Genomic DNA, 27177 nt, shown 5'->3' on the forward strand with positions numbered 1-27177 from the left:
TCTCATTTTACTTTCATATAAAGTAGACATTTGCTGCATCTCCTAAGGTAATTATTGAAAATTTTATTTGTTGATATTTGTTCTTTATATATATGTATATGAATTTCATTCACATAAATTTAACATATTACTTACTCTAAGTGTATACTATTACTCCAGTTACCATCTGTCTGTTCACTTTCTGAATAATCTGTTTCTTCTGAATCAGTATCGGAGTCCCCCATCCTTAGATGAATATTGATGGAATCAAGCACAGCAGGAACTGGAGCGATGCTTGGCCGTTTCTGAAGACTTTGGATATTTAATTCTTTTGGTAAGTCTAATGGTGATCGTTTACTGTCTTGTCGGTTTAAACAGGACCTTGGAGAGTTGACTTTTGTATGTTGTAGTTCTAATGCAACAGTACCTGAATATGTAAGAAAAGATGATTTTTAACCATTGTCTCATTTAAGAAAAGCAGTGATAGAAATGACTGGCAGCTGAGGATAAAGATTTGGCACATAAGACATATAAATGTACATAGTAACAGAGGCATATTTACTTTCAAGTAACTTTGAAGAATTTAAGCACTTCTATAACTGAAAATTTGGGATGATAGACAACATAACCTTTATTTTGTACTTGTTTAAGTCTTTGAACTACAACCATGCTGAAATGGCCTTTGAAGGGTTTTAACCAAATAGATCAATCCCAGTATTTATATATTTTTAAGTCCAGCACTATCAGTCTTTTCTGCTGAACTGCTAGTTAATGGAAATGCAAACAAAACAACACTAGTAACCAAGCAGTGGGGTGCGCACACACACACAGAGCTTAGGTCAGCCTGGGGCTATATTAGAAGACATTTGCCCCCAAAGTGCTATGTAGTGGGAGCAAATCCAAAACCACGTGGTTAGGAAGCAAACTCCTTACCACACAGCTATGCTTGCACCTGCTTATTTTAATAAAGCCTAGAAAGATCTAATTCTTTAACGGTCAATATAACAACAGGTTTGAACCTGACTCAATACCTCTAATTTTTTTTGCCTTATTTATATTCTGTACAGAATTTAGTCTTTTGAAATAGAGGAATTTCCTGTAGCAAATAAGTCAATTATGAAGTAAGAATAACATTTATATTATATCTTGAAAACTGCAGCTAGTTGTTACATACCTAAAATACATAAGTTACAAAAGTAATGTTCTAATGTTGGTAATCAATCAATCTGTATCTACATACACACACATATTGTAAACAAACTTATAAGTGCCACATGTATCAGTATTCTACATAAATAAAGGAATTTGTGAATGCAAGATGACTGTGAAGATAGCTTAGAAAATCAGCTTTAGTAAATGCAAACAGTGACCAGAAAGCCCCCAAAGGGATCGATCCATATATATATATCTGACTGTAAAACAATGTCTCAGTAATATATTTATTTAACCTATACTAGCAAGGAAAAATGGATGTTAAATATATACATGTGTATATATAATGTCTATTTTTCCATGCTAGTCTGAGATAAATGAATATATAATTGAGGCATTGTTTTACAGCTAGATGTCCTTCTTACTGCTAGCCCATACCAGCTTTTCCAATAAGAGGTCTTTTATTTCAAACAGCTTCAAATATACAGACTCAGTTGACAATTAGTTGACTGAGAAAATAACAAGCTCAGAGATTTTCAGAGAAGTGCAAATTTAAACAAAACCACAAATGTGTTTGTATTGATATGTGATTGTATAGCAGAGAGAGAAAGATAAAATATATACTGACCTACACTTGCAATCATACTCGCCACTCTGGAAGCCTGTTCTGCCCCTTGAGGGAGACGAGCTTTATCTCCTTTTGGATCCTCTTGATTTGGATGTGCAAGAATAAAAGCAGAATTTTCTTCCTTTGTAATATTCATGTAGAAACAAATGTCAGAACTTCTCATGATATGTCTTGGTCCTGGATTTAATTGGATGGTTGAGTTATGAATATCCTGCTGAATTCCAACAAGACTTACTCCGTATCTATTATGAAAGAACATAGACAAATAATTCTTAATATACTGACATAATAATATATGTAGAGTGTATAAATATACACACAATCTAAATCAAATACTTTCTTTGTCAACCAATGTTTGCACCTGTTTTTAGTTAGACAAGCTGAGATATGTTGTATCTGGAAAGTCTTCACATTCTATTTTTCTTCTTCATGCTATGCTCTTATAGAAAAAAAAGATTAAGGCAAAAGAGTACAAAGTATATTAAAATGGGGAATGCATTATTAGCATTTAAAACTTGAATGCACAGGAAATTTTTTTTTCACTGAAGTTTGAATGGCTGAGTGAAAAGCTTTGGAAGTTTGAATTCTACTTTGTTTCTTCAAGTATCTATACTATATTCATATTGATTGTGTTAATTTTCAATTCGTTTTGCCTTTGGTAAATCAATGTTTAAAATATATTCTTTTATAGATATTAAAACTGAAGAAAAACCTTCATAAGCAATACGCTAATAACTTCTACATAATACCATATACTATTTCTTATCACAACACAAAACTTAGAAAATCTTATATCAATAAAATTATCACCTCATAGAAGATTAAAGACCACAACATTTGAAAAATATACTTTAGAACGTTCTGCTTTCAACAAGATACTTAAAGAGAATGCTTTCTCCATGGGTGACAATTTTTGTCTAATTTCTTAATTTTTACATTTATGCGTGTACTAATATATTTCTAATTTTATTTCACATTCAGTTTGAGAAATTTCATCCAAATCTAAAATCTTCAGTGAAATTCCAATTTTAAGGATTTAAGCTATTTGTAAAGTGCACAACAAAAATATTAAGTTCTGTATAGAAAAAAAGTCACATGATGATTTTAGATAAAATACTATAACACACTTACTTTCGATGAGCATGGAAGGAAGCAAAAGTGAAACTTTTGCCTTCATATTCACCAAAGAATTTGCTGTCCCCAAGTTTTATATGATATATTTCATTTCCAGATCCCCTACCATAAAGACGATGCCAATCAGCATTTGAAGTTTGTCCTTCTCTGAAATATATAAAAATATTTATAAGCTAAAATAACATTAAGATGAAAACTAATAAAAGAAAAGTGATAGAGATACTGAAAGTATATTAAGAATAATTGATTCAGTAAATTAACAGAAGGCCAGACAATTCTTATTTATTGTTTTGTACAACATGTCATTAACAAAAGGCAACTGTATTATTCTTAGCAAAATTATATAGTGTCAAGGGCAATTGATATATGATATAAAGAAAGAAATCACAAGCAGAATTTGCTCTTGTTTTAATTTGCTATGTCAGAACAACACTGAAGCTGTCTTAATGAAGAGAATCAAAGGAGAACAAATTGCAATGGTTCATCTTCATAATAGGTAGGTGAAGTGTACCACCAAGATTTTAATGTTGGTACAAGAGAGACAGAGGGAGAAGATACACAACTTAAGCCATTTATAAAGTAAATCTACGTGAGATAAAATCTGGAAATCAGTGTAATTTTATGTAGAATTCATTACAAAGTTATCAAATTTAAAATAAACAGAAATTGGTATAGTAAATAAAAACATTTCTTACAATCCTCGAGATGTATGTAATAAGAGGGTCACAAATGTTGATGTCCCTGGACAAAGGCAGTTGTTGGCAAGAAGAGCATATTTGAATTCGTCTTCACAAACAATGTGTTCTGAAATGATAAATTGAACATTTAGTGACATCTTTTTTATTTTAGTCATAAAAATATATAGTCAGTTAGTAAAATGAAAACAAGACACAGTCATTACACAAACCTAATTCCTCTCAACTCATAACAATACATAGTTACGACAATCACAAACTTTAAAATACTAAACCTCACAATCTCTAAAAATGTTTTCTAATGAACACACATCTATAACAAGGTCATAATTGTATGCAACAACTAAACTTCTTTAGGCAATAAAATATGTTAACTTTGAATTGTTACTGACTTTAAACAAAGCACAGCAGTGCATCATACTAGAGTATTGCTTAGACAATCCTGATTTTATCCGACTGATTAATAAATCTTCACTCACCAACAAACTATAAGCACCATCTCACTGACATATCATACCTTCTCTGTATCTTCTACCAATACTACAATGAATCTTGTTCTTCTGAAGTAGCAAATTGTGCATCACCTCTACTCAAATACTACCTGATACATTATTATTCATTTTATGTCTCTACCTACTAAAGCTGTACTAAATACTCAACCCTTAATTTCTCAAACTGTAACTCGTTCCACACTGCTTGCCTTTTTTGAAGAGAAATTGAAACTGATGCCAACTATACTGAGTTCACTAATCTGGTAGGTCTGTAAATGCTATAGCAAAACCTATCTCATGCAGAGTAAATATGATTTCAAAAAATTGGAGAGAAAAACAATGAAATCTGATCTCAACAAAGAAAAGGGTTCGTATTTGAAATGATATAAGAGAGAGGAAAGTCAAAAGCATTTCAACTGAAGATACATACTTCATATAAAAATACAAGTTTATTTAGCAGTGATGAAGTAAAAGCTATTTACCGGCAAATTTAACATGGAATTTATTTTCAGGTCGGAAAATCTGGACATATAAAGGACATAAAGGTGCAAAATCTTTAACTGCCCATGATCTAAGAATTGTGTGTTGATCCTAAATAAAAAAGAACAATAGTAATAACAAAGATGTAGTACAAAATATTTCATATGAAAATCCCCCAAAATATAAGTATTTTATAAAAGAAATGTATTTGCTTTAAATTCTGGTAATCAAGCTTAACATTATCAAACTATAATTCCATGTAAATAAAAATGAAAGTTTATTTTTTAAAAAATAGCTAAATATAAAAGAATTTTAATATTAAGTGAAATAGACAGCATCAAATATCTAGAGTAATGTTAATTTTATGTTAACATTGAAAAAGAAAAAAAACTTACAGCAGCATTTTTATCTGCATAGTTCCGTGCAGCCAATATCATACAGGCCTCAGCATCTTGCATTCTGAATGAAAATATAAAAGTTGTTTATTCAAAAACAGTGATCTCTCTCATGATAAATGTATACAGACCAGTATTTTAATCTAAGACTGTTTTAAGTGTGTATATTAATTTAATTCCAACTTGGCTAGCTTCACACAAATTAGTAAATGCTTTGTTTACACATTTCTATATCAGAGCAGGTATTTTTCAGCTTAACTCAGAATATTGTAGATATTTGTCACTAAGAAGAATAAACTAGACCAAAACATTATGCCTGGTGATCAACCAGTGTTCAGAGTGAAGCCCAGTGTTTTAACACATAAATTTCTCTGAGATAAAATATTACATCTGGTTCTATTTTACATTTGTATACATATAAATGTTATACTGGTATTTCAATCTGAAGTTGTTTTAAGTGCATATATTAATTTAAGGAGAAAGAAAGAAAGAAAACAACATACCTGCACCTAGCAAGATCAGAATCTTTTAAAGCTGATCCCTGGATGTAGATGACTCTTTGTGCCCATAAAGGTACTTGTAACAGCATCTTCATTGTTGGGTCTAATTCACATGGTGATAATAGTACTACAAAGTAATCCTGAGAAAATATAAAATATTTCATTTCTTAATGAATGGGGGAAATAAAGTTTGCTGAATCTTTATGCAATTTTTAGGTATAACATTTTTAAAAGTAATTTTTTAAACAAAAAAAGATATAGAAAGAAAAAAAGAAAAGAAAAATAATGAAAAATGTAGATTTTATGTTTATTATAAAATAAAATCTTTCAATTCTCAGAGACATTTTTGCAAATAAATATTATCTGACTTATTATTGTCTTTTTTAATGTAGCTTAAAATCACATTTATATTTAATTCCCTGTAGCCATTGTATAAAATATTTAAATGACTGTGTTCAAATTTACTGTTTCAAGCGCTTGACTAAAAAACAACAATGAAAAATTTATATGCGATATTATTTTTATGTTTCCAAAATCTATTAAAACAGAAGAATATCACTACCTAAGGCAACTTAATTTTCCAAGCTATGTTTGAAGATGAGGAACATAAAATTTTAAATCGCCAAGATGTTTTATCAATTTTACAATGATTACAATGAACTGTACGACTTTGTGATATCTATTTAAAACTAGGTAAATAACTAACTCTGCCTCTGATAATCAACAAAGTTGGATGGGGATCAATATGTTTTACAGAGACTTAAATCAAAAGTAGCTGTTTAGAAGAATTAGTTAGATTTAAATGTGCCTCAGGAAAACTTAGAAACTTGTTTGTTATATATTCTTGTATTATGTGCATATAAATTTAATATATATATCATTATCATAATTTTTACATTCACTTTACCATCCTTACACATATCAGACAAAATTCAATAGGGTGGATTTTCTTTGGCCAGATGCTTTTCTAGTCAATCTTCAATAGTTTCCAAGCAAAATAAATATTTCATCTAGTTCTTCAAATATTGCATGAGTTGGGTGATTCCAGAGAAGAATGCAAATAAATGACTCTACTTATATGGCATTTGCTTACAATTAGTGGCAATGTCATGACACAAACATATGTACACACACACACACACACACACAACAGGATCTTCTCAGTTTCCATCTACCAAATCCATTTACAAAGCACAGTAAAACTGAACTTTAAAACCATGTGTTTGTGAAGCAAATGTCTTCACTATAAACTGATGTCTGCATCCAGGTATATGCCTGTTGTATATATACATGTGAGAGAGAGAGAGAGAGAGAGTGTGTGTGTGTGTGTGTGTGAGCACGTGCACACATGTGTGCATCAGATGATGTATTTATATAATGAGTGCTCTCTACATCAGCTACTCCTCCATTTATGGCACTTGCTACAGGAATACTCTCAAAGAAAATCCATTTATTTACAATATTTCAAAACTCTCTATTTCATTTCACTATGAGAAAAGTTTCAAAAGCTCTAAAGTTATAAAGAAAAAAATGTATTTTTGGCCAGTTTCTTGAACGCTATTCCAAATTTATTTCATTCGTCACTTTGATGAAGAAGGGTCAATGTCTGTTAACCATTTTCAACTCTCATATATTGGGAGGTTAAGTAGTTGAAGAGAAAAAATAGCATGAAGTTAATTCACAAGAGATATAATTCTACAAATGAAAAACTGACCAAAGTATTTAATATGGAGCAATTGGAAGCGATGAAGGTGTATTAACTAATGTGAAAGAGTTAATACAGAGAGATGAGTATGGAAACATGCATATCTAATTTTAGGGGAAAACCTTTTAATTAGTTAATAAGAACTAGTTAAAATAGTAATTGAAAACAATGAATCTTAACAGTAAATTATCAAAGAGAAGCTTATGATATCATTTTAAAGAAAATGACACACTGTTTTTCACAATTAGTAACATAGAGAATAATAACTAATGGATTCCGGGTAACTTGGAACTATTAATATTCATGAAATATAGAGGAGATCAAGATCCTCATCATCATCAATAATCACGACCACCACAACCACCACGACCACCACGACCACCACGACCACCACAACCACCACCATCATCATCGTCATCATCATCATCATCCTCATCACCATCATCATTTAGTGTCTGTTTTCCATACTGCTATGGTTTGGATGGTTTGACAAGAGTTGGAAACCAGGAGACAGTGTCAGCTTTGGCATAGTTTCTATCGCTGGATACCCTTCCTAACACTGACCACTTTACAAAGTGATAGCAAAAAATGGTAGAACAATGGACAAAATACCTTATAATTGCATCCCCTTAGGTTCCAAGTTCAAATCATGCTCATAAACTAGTTTCAATCTTAGCATCTATGAAATAAGTGCCAATCAAATTCTGGTTCATTCCAATAGACCACATGTTTTTCCCCAAAATGTATAGCCTAGTGCTAATGCCAAAAATCAATGCTTATAAAATTTATATTTAGAAATTTATCTTTGTACTAAAAAATTGATTTTTTTTTCTCTATTATAGATTCTCTGTAATTTTCTCTTTTTTTAGTGAATTCTCATATTTGCAAATCATAATATAATCCTCAAAATAAGATAATGTAATATAGCATGTTTTTCAAATACATGCTGAGAGCAGTTTTTTTGCATGGGATTTTTGAAATATCTGCTTTTATCAGGAATATACTATTTTTTTTAAAATTCAGAACTCTAATCTCATTATATTTCTGAATGTGTATAATTCTCATTCTCTTCTCTTTTTATTTTGATTTCTACATGAAAAGAATATTCATTGCAACACAGACTCATTCCTAGTCAAGCATAGTATGTATATATGTGTGTATATGTGTTGTACTTATGAGAGAAGAAGAGAGTACTTAATATTAGCTGTAGTTGATTAGATTGAATCTCGAGATTTAGTCAGTCCTAAAATATTGTCAAGTTAGACACATAAGGTGGATACTCAACTTTCAACAAACATACACTCATATACTTTTCTTTTTCCATCAGGTAAATGGCCCTAGTCTATATGTAGGAAAGGAGTTGGAAGAACTTCCATTCACTGCAGTGTAAACTATGGACACACAAGAGGTGTAGTCAGACCATAGGTAGATTAACAGATAAAGTCGTCTTTGTATGTGGCAGATGTGCAGGAACAATAAGCACTAAGAGCACACCGGACTTAGATTCTCTCAAATGCCCAGGAGGCTCTGTTGAGTTTGCAGATAGTTTCTGTTACCAAGGTGACCAAATTAGCAATGGTGGAAGATGTTCTACAAGTATTGTTCCTAGAATAAGAATTGTGTGGAGGAAGTTTAGAGAGCTATTATCTCTGCTGGCAACAAAAGGACTCTCTCACTCAGAGTGAAAGGTAGACTATATGATGCCTGTGTACAAACGGCTATACTCCATGGTAATGAGATATGGGCTCTGAATGCAGAAGACATGTGTCGACTGGAGTGAAATGAAGGTAATATGCTCTGTTGGATGTGAAACATCAGTGCACATATATGACAAAGTGCAAATGTATTGAGGGAAAAGTTAGGCATAAGAGGAATCAAATGCAGAATGCAAGAGAGAAGACTACATTGGTTTGGACATGTGATTCGTATGATTGAGGACAGCTGTATAAAGAAATGCCAATCACCGAAAGTAGACAGTACCTACAGAAGAGGGAGACCCAGGAAGTTGTAGGATGAAGCAGCAAGGACCAATCTCAGGATGTTGGGCCTCATGGAAGAAATGACAATGGACTGAGATGTCTGGTGATATGAAGTTCTTGAGAAGACCTGCCCACATCAGCAAAACTGAGTTCTAAAAGTGCTGTGTGTCCAACCTACACTTTCTCACACACTCTACCACAAAAAACCAAACTACATCTCTTCTCTTCCTCACATTTCCAATTCATGCACTAGGCTTACCTCCCACTCTCCAATCTTGTCCTCTTGGCCCTGTGCCACTGTATCATTGCTCTCCACTAGCTTCCAACCTGTGTGTTCCACTCACACCCTGTCTCACTTTATCATTGTTATCTGTGAGCCCACAAACTATGTAACAATAAAACTTTTTCGCACACCTTACCCCAACAAACCAATCTACATCTCCACATCTCTTCCTCACATTTCCTCCTTCATACATTATGCTTAGCTCCCACTCCCCAATCCTGTCCTCACGGCCCTATTCCTCTGTATCATTGCTATTCAGTAGCCCCTTCCCCTGACTGTATATACATCCAGGTTTTCACCATTCACTACCCCACTTCACACTCTTTAATTATGCTTTCTTCACAATATATGCTATTTATATCATGGAGTTCGAACCTCAAGGCACTTGCCACCATCTACATCTCTCTCTTCCTTTACTCAACCATCCCATTTATATTCTGATCTTTGTCCCTTGTGAGTATGTTTGGCTCTTTGCCACCATCTTGTTGTCTCCCACTCTCTCTCTCCTTTTTCAGCACTTTTCTCAGGTTGGGTAACCATGTATTTCCTTTGTGGCAGCACACCTGTTTCTTTCTTCATTCCTCATCTCTCTCTCGCTTTCTCTCTGTTTCTCTCTCTCTCCGGCTGGGTAACTTTGTACCTTCTCTACAGCAAGACACCTGTTTCTTTCTCTCTGTCACACTAACTTTCATCATCCGACTCAAGATCACCTCCTGCAATGCCCCCTCCGCTCTCTTGCAAGTGCTTGGTGACCCTGTCAGTACAGGTGCCATTAAAAGCATCCAGTCCACACTGAAGTGGTTGGTGTTTGGAAGGGCATCTAGCTGTAAAAACCTTGCCAAAACTGAGCTCACCTATACTTGAGCCACATAAAAAGCACTAAGTTCACTCTGTTGAGTGGTTGGTATTAGGAAGGGCATCCAGCTGTAGAAATCCTGCCAAAACAGTTACAGAAGTCTGGTGCGGGCTTCTGCCTGGCTTGCTGTCATCAAACTGTCCCACCCATATCAGCATGAAAGGCAGACATTAAATGATGATGATGATGATGATGATGATGATGATACTCATTCATAAACAAACTTGTGCATGGAATTTCATTTTATAAATTGATCACATACTACACAGAAGACTAATGAAAGTATATCACATATATATATAAAATATATGGTATTGTTTGTACCTGAAGTTTAGGATGTGCATAGAATTCATTTAGAAAATCTAAAACAGTATCTGCCTGTAAAGTTGTTGTACAAACAACCACATGTTTTTCTGTTTGTGCCCGATGACTACTGTATGTCCCACCCTGTTTTTGTCTTTCTATCCATGTATAAGCGAGCTGCTCGAACTGAAAAATAAAGAATTTATAAATCAATTGATCAAATTTCCATTTTGTAGAAATATCTAGAAATACACTGATAAGAATATTATTTCTGTACCAACAACATACAATGAACAAATTGTGTATCATCATCATCATCATCATCATCATCAATGCTGCCGCAGATGACAATAATAATAAAAGAAAATTAAATGTTACAGATAAATAGATGGTTTTCAAAGAGTCAAGTTAATTCATTGATATATATAGATATATATAGATAACTAAGCCTATGAAAATAAATTACAATTAATACTTAAAGAAATTACTTAGATATGAGTTGTTTAATATGCATTAAAAGAAAGAAATTCCAGAAAATGTTTGCACAATAATAAATCTCCAAATTATGAATTAGTATTAACATAAAATATAAAATAATAATATCTTACTTGTCTAGGAAGTACAATCAATGTTGTACAAATCATTATAATAACAAATAGTTGACTGGGCCAGATATCAGGACTGATATCTCCATATCCAACTGTTGAGAAAGTAACTATAACAAACCAAAAGGCTTGGAAGAGATCTAATTGTTTAACCCCACCTCGCTGTAGGTGCTGTATTCCACATGCACTGCAACAGAAAAAAAATATATATATATACATACACTCTATGAAAATAAATTTAAATTGTTGTATTTTGTTATAATAAAAATAACATAATTTTTTGTGCTTTCATGAATATTATGTTACAATATACAGTGGTCATAACAAAGTGATTTACTAACTGTTCCCATAACTCCAGTGGAGTAGGTGAGATGCTGTTATTGATATGTCATACATATAATTGTGGCTGGAAAGAGGCATTCTTTCTGAAAAACCCTATGGGAGGATTGCAACCCAGTACTGGGTTTATATTTAATTTATAAAGGGAAGGTTACAACAAAGTATTGCAAACAAATGGAAAACTTTTAATTGATGTAAAAATATGCAATGGTGAGTACCTATTTTAAGTTAAGCATAGTAAGCTAGAGAGGAACACTATTGTAAGAGATACTCAAGAGTTTTCTATAGTTAGGTGAAAATGTAGAATTAACTATAACTGAACTAATTTTTGGTAGAATTAAGTATTTAGCCAAGAATAAAATTAATTGCAGAAGCAGATATGAACTCATGACATCTCAGTTAGAAATTCAATTATCTTTATTTCCCTTCAAATAATTTTAAACTATTGCAAATAATACAAACAAAATTATTTTGAAAATGTAAAACAGTTATTCTAATTTTTATTGGAATGTTGTAAACCACACCTTAACATCCAGCCCCACATCATATATCCGCATCACTCATCTGCCAATTTCCCATACCACTTTCACCTATGTTTCTTTCACCCATACCTTTATCCCTCTTGCTTTCTACACCTAGGCTTCTATTGTTCATCTCAGTCATTCCTTCCTTCTTTCAAGTATGACAAAGAATGGCAATGAATCTCTTCTGTTCATTACTCCTTGCATTCTCTCCCGCATGCTTTTATTACATTGCATTCTTTCACCCATGCCTATTGTTTATCTCTCACTCGCACCCTCTGCTTCTCACTTTCCATTGGACTATACTTCTGGTGTAACTGAAGATAGCAGTGGATTTCCTCTGTTGACCCAGTCCCCAAAACTCCTTTGTGCTATTCACTGGTACAAGACCTACTTATTTTTAATATCCACTGCTGCCACCCTCCTCTGATCCATCATGTAGCCTAGGTATAAGAGAGTACATTGGACTACTTGTGTGCAGTACATCCAACTTTCACCCTATCTTCCTCTAGTGACCTCTATCATCCCATGTCTTATTACTTTTCTCACACACATCTTTCTCACAGGCTTCTTTCATTGCTTTCATTTTGAGTCATGTAGATTTTGTCATTCTTTTGCCAGCTCAGTCACACTGCACTGCCTCCGATAAAAATACCTATTTCAAAATATAGAGTACTCCTATTGCTCCACTTCATATCACACACCCCTCTCATCTCTATCTTTCATGCTTCTATCACTTATGCTTCTCACTCTGTAAAGAAACTAGTGAGTGAGCAGAGGCATGAGGTTGTGAGGTTCATTTAGTGGTGTTGAGTACATGGCTACCTCTCTAATGCTGATGCATGCAAAAAACATCCAGTACCCTCTTTAAAGTGGTTGGTATTAGGAGAAGCATCCAGCCATAGAAAGAAAACCAAAAATGAAGCATGTATAATATGAGGTCTTCTGGTCCTGCTATGTGAGCAATATCTTTAAATACAAGCTGACTCTGACTATAATGACCCAGCCAAGCCATGGAAAGTGGATGTAAAACACTAAAGATGATGATAATATTAAAATGTCATAAACTTATCGGTTGATTATTTAATTTTTTTTCGTGTGTGTTGTAATTTAATTACATAAATAAATCAGGTATTGTTGTTTTCTGCTCTATGATATTTGCTAAAGAGCAAAAACAGCATTTTTTTCTTTACTACATTTTTTCCCATGCTTATTGAGAAAGCCAAACTATAAAATATTTGATTACATCAGTATTGACATTTGGAGCTCACAGCAATGTGTGCAAAGAAATGTTAAAAAATACAGCTAAGTGTTTCACTAGAAACTCTGCAAAGTTTATGCAAAGCAACTATCTAAACTACCTTAACTACAATTACTTTTCTTTTTATCTGGTGTTATGTTTATGTCCTTCACTTAGATAAAGATTATTTGAGGTACGATATTCTAAGGCTAAGATACTGGACAGCTGACCAAACAGATGTAAGACTCAAACATTTCAGATCTCTTCAAACTAGTGGCCATACTGGGGCTTAAAATATAATAAGATATTTTGAATTTAGGGGAAAAAGAATAAAAGGATATTAAAAGGAGGTCAAAGTCAACTTAATTAAACCAAGTACTTAACTGGTACTAATTTTACTATTTCCAACAGAATAGAAGGAAAAATTGACTTTGGCAGGAATTGAACTCAGAATGTAATGAACCATAACTAAATAGATAAACTTTTCAATTACTCCCATCCTTTCTTCTAAAATGTGTGTAGTCATGTAGCTCCTCTACAGTAAGAAACCTGTTCTGCTCTAGCCCCTTCTCTCATCTCCTAGCACAAAGCTTCCCCCTTTGGCTCAAGGCAGAACCTGACTGATACTTATTTTATTGACTAGAGTAAAAAATAAGCATTGGTAATATAAAAGATGCAAAGAAATACCACAGAAATCTAGTGTGTTGTTCTACCAGCTCTGCTACAAAATTATTACTTGAATAAGAACTAATTAAAGAGCTTTTCCCAAACAGAGATGCAATACTGATGATGATAAACAATAAACTGGTATGGTTCAAATTCTCAAATAAAGATATGATAAATGAATTGCATGTATACAGACCTTGTAAATACCAAACAAAAGAATGTAGCACATAAGATCATTAACTGCTGTCCGAGAGCTGATTGAGATTTCTGCATTACACGGTGGAGATCATTCTATTTAAAGGAAAAATAAAAACAGATAAAAGAAAAATGCAATAATATATTAAACTATATCTTTTATTTTAGATAACTACTGAATAATTTATTAAAGGAACTAAAAAAAATAAATGGATATTCATTTTTGATTGTCATATGATGCCTTGCACCAAAATGTATACATAGATATACAGACACAACACATACATACATACATACATAAATACCAATGAATAAAATATGTAGTTTCTAGTAGACCAATCACTGATTAAACATCTTTTTCTCTCTATATATATATTTAACCCCATTTCCATCTCTCTAAACCACTATTCCCTCTGTATATATACATATTGTGTGTGTATGTATGCATACATTTTATCGCATTTTTGTTACTTCTCTGATACCAAAGGTTTCCTACTGACAGTGATCTGCATTTTTCCAATCAGAATTCATAATACAAATGACATTATGCCATTAATACTGATGAGAGAAATACTAGAGAAGTAATAAAGCTCCTACTGAAAAGAATTGTTCCTCTACATTTCAGATGTTGAGTATTCATTCTTCCAGTTCATTATCATCATCATCATCATCAAACATAAAAATGTACACACACATACACGCACGCAAGCATGAAACTTGAGTCGTGAGAGAAACTTTTGAGTTCAGTTTTAATATGTATTGAGCACATGTTTATTTGTGTGTGTGTATGTGTGTGTGTGTGTGTGTGTGTGTGTATTTGTGTGTGTGTGTGTATATATATATATATATATGAACAGTGGGTAAGTAGTACTACAACCTCTAAAATAAAGTGAACTTGTTATAAGTTAAACTCTGAAGCCTCATTGTGTTAGAAGCCCAGTCATGATCTATGTATACTGTGGTTTGCTGCCAATGGATAAATAATATAGGGCCTAATACATAATTTCCCCAGGATCTTATAGTACTGCAAAGACAGCTCCAGGTAAAAGTGTATTAGTAATTGTATGCATATGGAATAGTGGGGCAGTGTTTAGAATAACAGCTTAAGTTTTCAAAGGTAAAGGCTAAGGGGTGCTGAGATAGTCTGTATATATATGTATGTATGGAATGTACTTTGGTTTGATAGATGCAACTATTTTCATAGAGATGAAGAAAATCCCACCTAAACCTAATTATGAGATGTACTTTAGTAAGAGAAGTTGATTATCTGTGGCTTGCTAGTCATTGCAAATTCTTCACATTCAAGGTCTACATCATGTTACCATGTGGTATTGCTTTCCAAACGCAATCCTCTTGCTCCTTTTTCTAAGGGAAAAAATTGTGTCAACAGGTGTAAAAGCTTCCTTAATTTTGTTCACTTCACTCTTAAATTAGTAACTATGTTTTTCGAACAACCATTTTTATTGCTAATTAAGTCAGCCAGGTATCAGCCAGGTATTTGAAGAAATTTATCTCACATGTACATTTCCTGCTTAGATTTATAAATTTATGTAGGATTAGGTAATAATATATCACTTCACAGCTGTTTGTTAGTCTTGTATTTGTTCCATTACAATACAGAAATATTCTTCATAAAATATTATTTAGAATTAATCAGGTTAGCTCAAAACAGACTGAATACCTTAAGGCATGTACTTTGGTATTTCACAACTGTTATCAAAATTGACTCGTTCTTTCATTTTATCACAGCTAAAAGAAATGTCAGTGGTATACGTTAATGAAATGGATGCAGAATAATTATTACACTTAAGTAAAAAAAAATTTATGAGGAAAAAATTAAGCGATTTTTCACTGTTCATATTCTAGACACAATAATTGACTCTAAGAAGGCAATCAGCTGTATAAGCTTTAATCCAGACTATTGTTTGGTGGAAAATGTAGATAGACAGACATCTCCTGCATGTGCGGATATGAATAAACAAATTATATATATATATATATATATATATATATATACACATATATTGGATTGATCCATAAATAATATATTTTTTCAATTGCATGAGCTAAAAGTCAGAGGGGGACAGATTAAACTACCTGCATCAACTTGCTATAAAAACAGGTAGCAATTTTACCTTGTAGTTATTCTTACTGCAAGTTTGTCGTCTGGTGAGTTAAAGTTTAGTTGAAGTTGGATTATTGGTTGAAGTTTCTGCTATTTGAATTATTGTTGTTTTGTGCTGCTTTAGCAGCGGTTTCAAGTTGGGCTTTCTCTCAATTTCATCAAGAGCTAGCTATAGCTAAAAGTTATTTGGACCTTAGTGGAGGAGCAAATGGTTATTGTGATTGAAAAGATGGATGAATTACTGAAAAAGACGAGCTTCACTGAAACAGCAGAAGTAAAGAAGAAAGAGGTGAACCTAGCAAATATCAAAAGAGACGAAAAAGGGCATGCAAAGTGGGTGGTGACATTAGGCTGTCACCACCCCAGAAGAAAATAGAAGAAATTAATAGAAATACCGTGATATACAAAGTCTATTTGGTATAGAAAGGAAAAATCAAACACATGGAAGAAAGAATTTTAGAAAAGGCATTATGTTCAGTCTGGCCAGACATTACATATCTAGCCAGAGGGAATAAGTATGGAACTAACATAGTCCACTACAAAACAGAAGAAAAAGCGAGAGAAAATGCGGTAAAAACAATAAAGACAGATAAGGTGGTCCTTCTACCAATTTATATGGAAAGAAAGACACCAAAGATAAAGATGAAGAGAATTCCACCGGAAATTGATGTGGCTTGGGTCGTGGCAGCTGTTCTCCTGGAAAGTGGAGAAGTAGCCATCCTCCAAGCCACAAAAATGGATGGCTCGGTTTGGAGAGGTCAAACGTTGGAACTAATCATACAGGCAGAAGGGGAGACACTAGAAAATTTTGCAGAGACAGTATGGATAGGAGACCTGGGGTTGAAAGTGTGGGTGGAGGGCAGGACTCTGCATTGTTTTAAACGTGGCCAAAAAGGCCACATTAGAGCACGCTTCCTTCAGCAGAAGCAGACAGAAGAAAGAATACCAGAAAAGAAGCAAGAAGTGGAAAAAGAAAAACAGATTGGAAGATTGCTGAAGAAAAAAAAGAAATAGTATACTGTGGAACCCCAAACCTTACCCACCCCACCCATACCCTCTGCGATCCACCCCCTCTCTACGGACACCAAACCCATAATAAAGCACAATAAAGAACAAAGAGTCCCATTCCCCACAAATTGAATTATCGACAAACAAAGAAAGCGCGGAACTAATTCAAAAAGTAACAAGCTGGAAACAGCTAGATTTGTGAACACTGAAAAATATCATGAAACACTAGGGTGGCACATGTGTGTTCTCATCTCAGAAGTACAAATGGAGGAAATCAAAAAATATAAAAAGGGTGTGAAAATGAGGAGAATTCACGAGGTCATAAAAAAATACCGGACAATATTGAATGTGAGGTTCTGCTGGAAAAATATGGATTCAACGTGAAGAAAGGACTCCAAAAGAGTAAGTGACATTCTTGTGGTGGGGAAGGCAACTCACTTGCATTTTTTCATTTCATTTTCATTTCATATTATCATTTGTATAATTTTATTTTAAGTTTTGTGTTATATGTCCCCACATGCCTTTGTGTTATCCCATCTATGTTGGCCCCTTTTGGGCAATAAAAAATCAACTTATTCTTACTGCAAGTTTCTGGTCATTTGAACATTTTTCCAATGCTTCCTGTGTTAATTGTTGGATTGTTGTATTGTTGCAGTGAGTTGCTGTTGTTTTTACAAGTGTTTTTTGTTGAAAAACTGTTTATTGCTTTGTTGAAGCAGCTTGTTTTCAATTCCCCCCTGCGGGGGAATTATGGTTGAATTGTACGGCTTTGAGCTAATTCTGTGGGGCATAAGCCCAAATTTTTCTGTGTTCGGCGTTTTGCTGCAAATTGCGTTTTGATAAAAAGGAAAACAACATCATGGCATCACCATTGAGTTCAATGGATTCACCAAATGAACCAATTATCAATATGCCTGTTTTCGTAACAGGTGAAGAAGAAAAATCATCAGCGGTGTTGCCAAATAAGTTAAACTTTGCAAAGGCAGCAGGAAAGGAGAGAAAAATTAACACAGAGTAAAGTAATTTAAAAAAGTTTATGTCTATGTTAAAAAAGGAGGGGACAGAAATACAAGTAGCACCTCCAACAGAAACAATAGAGCAAAAAATAGGAAAAGAATCATCTACAAAACTTACAACGTTGAGAAAAAAATGAATAGATAAAACAGAAGGAAAATTTATTGAAAAATGCCTCAAAACCATATGGTCAGATATAACATACATGACAAAAGGAAAATGATTTGGAAATGTTGGTTCACATCAGAGGAGGTGGCCAGGCGGCACTCTTCAGAAACTTTAAGAACCGAGGAGATGGTTCTTCTTCCCATATATATGGGAAGAAGAACATTGAAACATTGGCAAATTTTTTCTGATCTGCTTTCCCTCTGGCTAAATAAACCTGTCTCCTAGTTTCTCTTTTGGCAGTCTGATACAATTCCCTGCTACCACCATTCTTCCAGTCCTTCCAAGCCTGTTTCTTTTCTCTAATAGCCCAGTCAACAACATTGTTCCACCACCACATTATTTTGGGTTGAGAGGGGACTTGTATATATATATATATATATATATATATATATATATTATATTAAATTAGAGACAAAACCACTATTAGGCAAATCAAATAATGAAAGACTTAAGCCAATACATATGATTAATTTATATTATTTAAATATGTATCAATTATTAAAAAATATAATTAATATCCTAATAATTGTTACATATTTAAATAATATAAATTAATCATATGTATTGGCTTAAGTCTTTCATTGTTTGATTTGCCTAATAGTGGTTTTGTCTCTAATTTAATATATATAATATTTTACTATAAAATTGGATTCAATCCTAAATCTGATTTTTCCCTGTAAGTTTGGATTTATTCCCTAATATTTATTATATATATATATATATATATATATATATATATATATATATATATATATATATATATATATATATATATACATACATACATACATACATACATACATACATACATACATACATACATATATCATGTTTAATTCTAGATACTATGTTATAGTGATTTAAAAATGAAAATAAACATTGATATGATGACATATGGACCACACAATTAGTTAATATGAATAAAAGAATTGTGAAAACTGACAACAATGGCTACAGTGAAATTTGCAGTTGGTTTTGTAGTTACTATTGGTTTTTCTAAATCAATGAATACCTGTTTGAATAGTAAAATAGATGCCTTGTTACTTTGGTTACTAATCTTTAAACTATCCATTTCCTATACATTTTGCCAGTTGCTTTGTAGAATTTATAATATTCTGGAATGTACTTAATGACTTCTTTTTCCTTTCTAAGTCTGTAGTGATTGAGTTTATTAATTATAAACATCAAATATGTTTTTTTTAATTGGATTATTGGTCTTTTAATTAACCTTATGCCTGCTATAATGAAAGGAAAATAACCTTTAATCCACAACTGAATTCAGTTTGAAAATAAATCCTATCTATAATCCCATGGATATTAGCAAGATATCTTTTAAATTATATTCAGTGTCTGGCTGAAGTAAACTTTATTCCAGTATTCCATTTCTAAAATATATTAAAGAAAATAATTTTGTGATCTGATGCTGATGTAATATTTTATCAATTGTTTTATACAGTTTTTATCACAAACTTTCCTAGCAGTGAATGTGTCAAACATATTTAGAAAATTCAGGTTCTATAAATATATCCTATAACATCATCAAAACTTCTTTTTTAAAAAAATATTTGTACAATCAATAGAAAAATGAAATTGAAAAATATAATCTAGCTAGAAACACAACTGCATCCAAAAAAAAAAAAAAAGTGTTTAATTAATTTTTCTTGAATAGGAAATATTGTTTTAAAGAAACATACAAACATATTTTGCAAGGCAGATTTTGCAAGCCAGCAGTTGAAAAATACTGGGATAAAAAGGTTCCGTAACTGAACACTAAATATCTGCAAAATAAGAGAAACAAAAATAAATGGCAATAAGAAATATTTTACCAAACAACTCAAAGATATATAATTTTAATAGGTATGATAAAAAGGTTCATTAAAACAAAATCAATATATTCCAATACCATTAATTAGAAATTTTATCACATGCTTTCCTAATAACTTTGTGTCCACATTGACTTTAAAAGATATGCAAGTAAGGTATGTGATGAATACTAACTTCATCGTTAATTAATTGTAAACTGAACAATAAAATGTTAATTAAAAAAACTTTCAATCAACTTCTAATTTTTCCAAAAGAAATTTAATTTTTCATGAAAATTTTTCATGAAATATTATCTAATTTGACATTTTGCCTTCAACTTAAAGAGAATTGAGATAATTAGCAATAAAATAGCTAAAATATAGCGAATTGTAATTAATGGGTCAGTTTTAGTTTTATCATTTAATCTTTTATAATCTAGAACTACATAAGGGTATTCAAACCTAAAATATACAATAACTCCCCTGTTGAAACATTTGGATATAAGGATACCAGTATCTACATAGGCCAAAAGATGTATAAGTTAATCAGTAATGTAAAAAGAATTCATAATTATTACCAATTTCAATACTCTTTTACGAACTAATAATTTCAATCAAGATCACAAATCTGTGTGAAGAAATTTGGAATCAAACAATCCCAGATTTGATTTCACTGAGTGTTATCTTAGACAATGTTTTGAACTGTTTTAACTGAAGAAAGGTTTACATTATGGATGTATTTCCTATTATATATAATATGCAAACCTGAAACATACATATTGAACTATTTTAGAATATTACTATTTGGATTGACTGCATTATTACAAGTTATACAACTTGATACCAGTATAAACTAGGTGGTTGAGACTTCATTTATATAAATATTTATACATATACACACATATACATACATGCATACATACATTTCCACTATTGCACTTTTAAATCAAAAGTCTTTTTCAAGAAGGTCTCTACAAGTAGTTACAAGCATTATCCTTCCCCTCTAAATTAGTAAATACTAAATAACTGTTTCCTACTCTCATAATATCAACAGAAATATATTTAAGTTTGTGTTTTTATATATTATTTTTTTAACAGATTTTTATACTAATTCTTTAATAGTGAATTATATGGAAGTTGTAATATAGAAAACAGCCACATTAAATTTCACTTTGAAATCTAATACTTGTTTTCATTGTAAGAAACATCTCTGGCACACTATTTTGTAATGTTTAATAAATTATTACATGAATATATTATTGAGATATAATGCTTAGCTCACTTCTGAATAATTTAAAAGGTGTTTGCATTGTCTTTGCTTTACTGTCAAAGACTACCTAGTTTCCATTATCAGCACTCAAAATGTTTGATGAACAGCATCTGAAGACACTCTGGTCTTTTACAAAGCAATTAACTAAATTTCTATTTCATATGAATTTGACATTAATTATAAGCTCCTCATTTATGATAAATTTCCTGGTTGTTGATCATATGACACTTTCTGGTATGCTGACAACAATATTGTTTAACAAGGCAAAATATTTGACAAATATGTTTGCAGCTGTTTCAATATGAACGGAGTCAACCTTGATAATAATTGAAACTACATTGTCCATTTCAGTTCTATCAAGAATTTCCTATGCTATAACAATTTCTCTTCTATAGTCACTGTCTCACAAGCGAGAATTTTATTTTATAACTGAAATATGTTCTATTGTGGTTCAAAATGCTTATTATAATAATCAGGTATGTGTGGCTGTGTGTAAGAAGTTTGTTTCTGAGTTCAGTCCTACATGGACCCACAGCTGCTTGACATTTGGTGTTGGTTTGTTTACATCCCCATAACTTAGCAATAGAATAAGCATTACGCTTAAAAGAATAAATACAGGATCAATTTGATTCATCATCATCATCATCGTTTAACGTCCGTTTTCCATGCTAGCATGGGTTGGACCATTTGACTGAGGGCTGGTGAACCAGATGGCTGCACCAGGCTCCAATCTTGATCTGACAGAGTTTCTACAGCTGGATGCTCTTCCTAATGCCAACCACTCCGAGAGTGTAGTGGGTACATTTACGTGTCACCGGCTCGGGAGCCAGTCAGGCGGTATTTGGCAATGACCTTGCTCAAATCACTTTACACATGCCACCGGCACAGGTGCCAGTAAGGCGATGCTGGTAACGATCACGCTCGAATGGTGCCTTTTATGTGCCACCGGCATGGAAGCCAGTAGCACATAAAAGACACCATTCGAGTGTGATCGTTACCAGCATCACCTTACTGGCACCTGTGCCGGTGGCATGTATAAAATGATTCGAGCGAGGTCATTGCCAGTATGGCCTGACTGGCCCCCGTGATTAAAAAAAAACCCTTCAAAGCAGTGGTTCTGCATGACTGCAGCCCAATAACAGAAACAAGCAAAATATATATTTAGCACATAATCTGATAATTTTGAACTGAACTAAAACAAATTAGTTTGAAAAATATGCTTAGGCTTTGGATTTAAAATATCTGTGAAACAACTTGTACTTTCAATACTTCATAGTACTCATTAATTTCTTGAAATGATTTCTTCAAGTGGTGGCTGTAAGTTATTGACAACAGAGAAGCCACAGTCACTTGGAGAATAGCAAATAAAGGAAAGCAAAAGAGAGAGAAATACTCAGCAGTTATTTATTTGTATTTCATGTTCTATGAGAAAAAAAACCCCAGAAAACAAAACATTGAAAGCAAAACCATTAAATTGTACAGTGTAGTTTATTATAGGCAAACAATTTAAACACTATAATTGTTTTCTCTTTTAACAATACACATCTTGTTGTTCTTTATAATGTTATATGATTATACAACTGACAAGTTGAAATACTTAGCTCTATTTTGTTTATTATAGGATTGCATTCTGTAATAAACATATCTTCTTGCTAAGAATTTACCATGAAACTAGGCATTTATTATATTAAGCTTACTTAACTATTATAATTTTAGTTGAGGAGTGACAAATGGGAATTTGAATGTAGTACTTTCTATTTAGCAGATGAATGAAAGTGAATCAAAAAGAAAGTTCGATATCAAAAGCTAGAAGTAAGCCATAAGTTGATGGTGGAGGGTACGTGTGGTATAAAAAATCAAACAAGAATTCAGAAAAAATCTTTAGGTTACGTATGTAAACAGTGTGCTTCATGGATGTGGAGACACAAATTATTGTAGTTCTTCCTAAGATATTTGAAGTGATGTATTATATACTGAACTACTAGTATAATGTTTTCTTTCAAAGTGGAAGAAGTTTATGAAGATCAAATCCCACTGTGCTCCTCTTAGACTCCTACTAAGTAAAGCAAATCATTCCTTCATTCATTTTACATCTGTTTTACCATGCTAATATGGGTTTGAGGAATACACATTATTGAGAGATTGTTTCACAGTTGGATGCCTTTCTGTTGCAAACTCTTGCCTGTTTTTTTTTTAATGTAAGAGATTTTTCATTCCACTATTCTTCAGTATTACAGAGCTAGTGGATGACTTACTGACTGAGAATTGTCAGTAAGTAACACTGTACCTCTGCATTTTTTATGTAATATGTAAGAAGTAAATATTCACACAAACACATACATGCATGCATGCATGCAAACAATCACACACACATACATGCATACACCATGGGCTTCTATACAGTTTTTCCCCACCATATTTGCACACAAGGTATTGATTGACCTAGGGTTATAACAGAAAACACTTCCCCAAAGTATCATGCAGTGAGACTAAACTTAAAACCATGTGGTTGAGAAGTGAACATCTTAACCACATGGTCATGTCTGTGCTCATTATAGTTTTACACTGTATTTTGGCATGAGTACACACAACAACCACACACTTCATACTCATTCATTCATTCATTCATTTTACAGGGGTTTTTTCTGTGCTAACATGGGTTAGATGAATATATTATCAAGGAATTGTTTTACTGCTTACTTGTTTTTAAGTTATGGATCTTTTATATCACATGCCTTAGAGGGCATACACACACATGATTGGTTTCTTTCAGTTTGTCTCCCAAATTCATTTACAAGGCTTTAGTTGACCTGGGGTTATGATAAAAGACATTTTTTTGAGATGCTGTGAAGTGGGACTGAACTCAAAACCACATGTTTGTGAAGCAAACTTTTTAATCATGCAGCTGTGTATATATGTGTGTGTGTGATTAAGTGTGAGTGTTTCTTGCTCCTTATCTTGAGGAGAATCGTTCCAGTGCTTGTGTGTCCATGCTTAAAATTTAATATTGATGATGAAAATTTTACTAAAGAATATTGAAGTTTGTGCTTATAGAAATATTCAAAGTAACATATGTAGTATCAGTAAATGCCTCATGATTCAGTACCATGAACTGCATTGTCAAGTCAACAAATTTTTATATACTTGTTTTATCAGCATAGAATGGTTTTGTTTGTACAGTTGCTAAAGTAACGGTTTGTTCCAGCCATTTTTATATCAAAGTGGCAAAAATAAACATTGATTTCGATATGAAATGAACTGATGCGTCTCAGGTGACAAATATTTTCAATAAGTACTCTGTCTGAAGGGAATATGTTTATAGTTGCTTGCTTTTTTAAATTGCTTCCAGTGTTGATGTCTACTGATGTGAAATATATTTGCTGCATCAATGATTCCATAAATGTGAAAATGGCAGCAGCAGCAAATAATTAAGTGTTTGGATGGGAAGATTAAGTTCTACGTGCATTGTCAAATGCTTCTTAGATATGCAAATGAAGCATACAGTTCCTTACTCCACTCTATAATTCTCTGAGTATTGATAGCCTTGTAACGTCTAAATTTCAGGGAAGCATTCTGTTTAGCAATCAGTACTTAAAAGAATTCTCCTAATGTTTGTCTAAAGAGACAGTCTCATTAACTTTAGCAGCTTTAAACCCCAAACTTTTATATCAAGACTAAGTATCGTTATCACACATCATAAAATAAAGTACCTTATTGGCTAAATATATGCGTTTTATGAGGTTGCTATACATAATTATAGATGTTTGCAATAACTAACTATAAATTGCAAATATTGGACATGATTGGCAATGATTGCAACTAAAATCAATAAAGACTTTAAGCTAATAGATAAACTAAATACCTTCAGCATTAATTATGTTCCATGTCAACAGCTTAATATCATATAAGCAAATTAGGAAAGTATATTAATGACACTTTCACCTTTGATGAAAAGTGAATGCATTTAACATTCTAAAGATTCACTCTTAGAATTTATCCTCCCACAATTTAAAGTATCTTTTTATATAAGAATTTAAAAATCACTATATTATAAACTTATTCCTTCTCTTTATTTTAGGAAATATTTGTATTTAACATAATTACACTTACTTTGGATTCTGAAATACACTCTTCATTTAAACCAAATAAGATTTAGCAAATATATTTTAAAATAAAAATAACAAAAATACTTTTTAATGCACAGCTCATTATTAAACCAGTTTTCTTTAACAAAACTTATTCTGATCCATCCAATTTACTGAGGAGTATTATTCTCAATTTTGTATATATCAGTTCAACTAGTCTGAATATAATCTGACGAATTTAAATGAAAGCTCTTTCAACCATATGTGGCATTTCTCTCCCAATCAATCTAATTTGCCAATTACATTCCTCAAACATTTTACTTTCTATATTTAATGTCAGTTGGCTCATTGAAAAGCTTATGATTTTAAAAACTAGCACTGTACCTTTTATGCAATGAAATAACTAAGTAGTTATCACCTAAATAAAAATATAGTGATATTGGCAGAAAAATAAAAAAACATATAATTAACTACACAATTTAAAGAAAAAAATTTAATTTAGAAATGGAAAAGAAATATTTGCCTTAGCACAATATAATTAGTCATTATATTTTCAATAGAAGCTTAAGACAAAACTTACTGTGATGAGAAAGGGCACTGTATTTATTAATTCTAAGATGAATTCCACTGACAGAATTTGTTGTAATATATTACCCTTAAAAGTATAATGAAAACAGAAAAAAATTAATCATGTTCAGAATGCAAATATTAATAATTAAATATACGTTAACATTCATGTATATTACTTTAAGAAATTCTATTTTCAATTTCATTTTTAATTTCATATATCTTTCAAGCTTTAATTATTTCAAAATAATACATATTATAATTATTAATAATAGTTTTAATTCTAGTTAGATAGCAAAAATATCGATATCAACATCACAAGTAGAAAATATTAAAGAAAACACAAAATTGAAGTTTGAATTATTTAGCAAGCAATTTATATCAAATATGCCACTTACCTTATAACTTAAATACTGAACTAGGACTGTTTCTGTGAGACTAATTGTTGCAACTGTTAACTGGCAAATCCATAACCCTTGCGAGCGATTTACCCAGAATATGTCTTCCCTTAAATTATGGAAATAGAAAACAAATATTTTTCTTTTATATATAAATAAATTTAAAATACAAGAAGTACCCAAATTCAATATAATATACACTACTATTAAATATTATATTTATAGTAAAAAAAATCTATATTCAGTTATTCTTTAACAAAGCCTTCTTATAATTGTTGTCATCATCATCATCATTAATATTGATATGCTTCTTTACATTTCAATCTTGGTTCTTAACAATTCCTAACCTTCTCATTGTTAACCAAATTCCTTCAACAAAATAAGACATGATAAAGATAAAAGAATTTTAATGAATTGCATTTTGATGAATTTTTATCTCCTAAGAATATTGTAGTAAACCATTTTTCTGAAAAATAAAGTTGAAGCCCTAGTATTATCTATGAAGTTGATTTGAAAATATATCTAGAACCACTCCACTTCTTGACTTCAACAAAAGCAAATGTTGCACATTAGGCAATTGAAAATCAATAGCTA

General features: G+C 32.0%; 1 protein-coding gene across 6 annotated transcripts in view; it reads right to left on the bottom strand.

The window, feature by feature from the left end:
- The window catches only part of LOC115211016 (potassium channel subfamily T member 2-like), a 752122-nt gene that overhangs the window by 81928 nt on the left and 643017 nt on the right, over window positions 1-27177 (bottom strand). For all 6 annotated transcript variants that reach the window (XM_036501492.1, XM_036501480.1, XM_036501498.1 and 3 more), the window contains 13 exons: window positions 26584-26692; window positions 26199-26273; window positions 20156-20239; window positions 14148-14242; window positions 11189-11372; window positions 10602-10766; window positions 5458-5594; window positions 4955-5018; window positions 4562-4670; window positions 3589-3697; window positions 2891-3040; window positions 1760-2001; window positions 136-406 (listed from right to left, as the gene is read on the bottom strand). In XM_036501492.1, the coding sequence (XP_036357385.1) occupies window positions 136-406; window positions 1760-2001; window positions 2891-3040; window positions 3589-3697; window positions 4562-4670; window positions 4955-5018; window positions 5458-5594; window positions 10602-10766; window positions 11189-11372; window positions 14148-14242; window positions 20156-20239; window positions 26199-26273; window positions 26584-26692 (1794 nt within the window). The remainder of the gene's footprint in view (window positions 1-135; window positions 407-1759; window positions 2002-2890; window positions 3041-3588; window positions 3698-4561; window positions 4671-4954; window positions 5019-5457; window positions 5595-10601; window positions 10767-11188; window positions 11373-14147; window positions 14243-20155; window positions 20240-26198; window positions 26274-26583; window positions 26693-27177) is intronic.

The sequence above is a fragment of the Octopus sinensis genome, linkage group LG1, assembly GCF_006345805.1.
Source record: "Octopus sinensis linkage group LG1, ASM634580v1, whole genome shotgun sequence".
Classification (NCBI taxonomy): domain Eukaryota; kingdom Metazoa; phylum Mollusca; class Cephalopoda; order Octopoda; family Octopodidae; genus Octopus; species Octopus sinensis.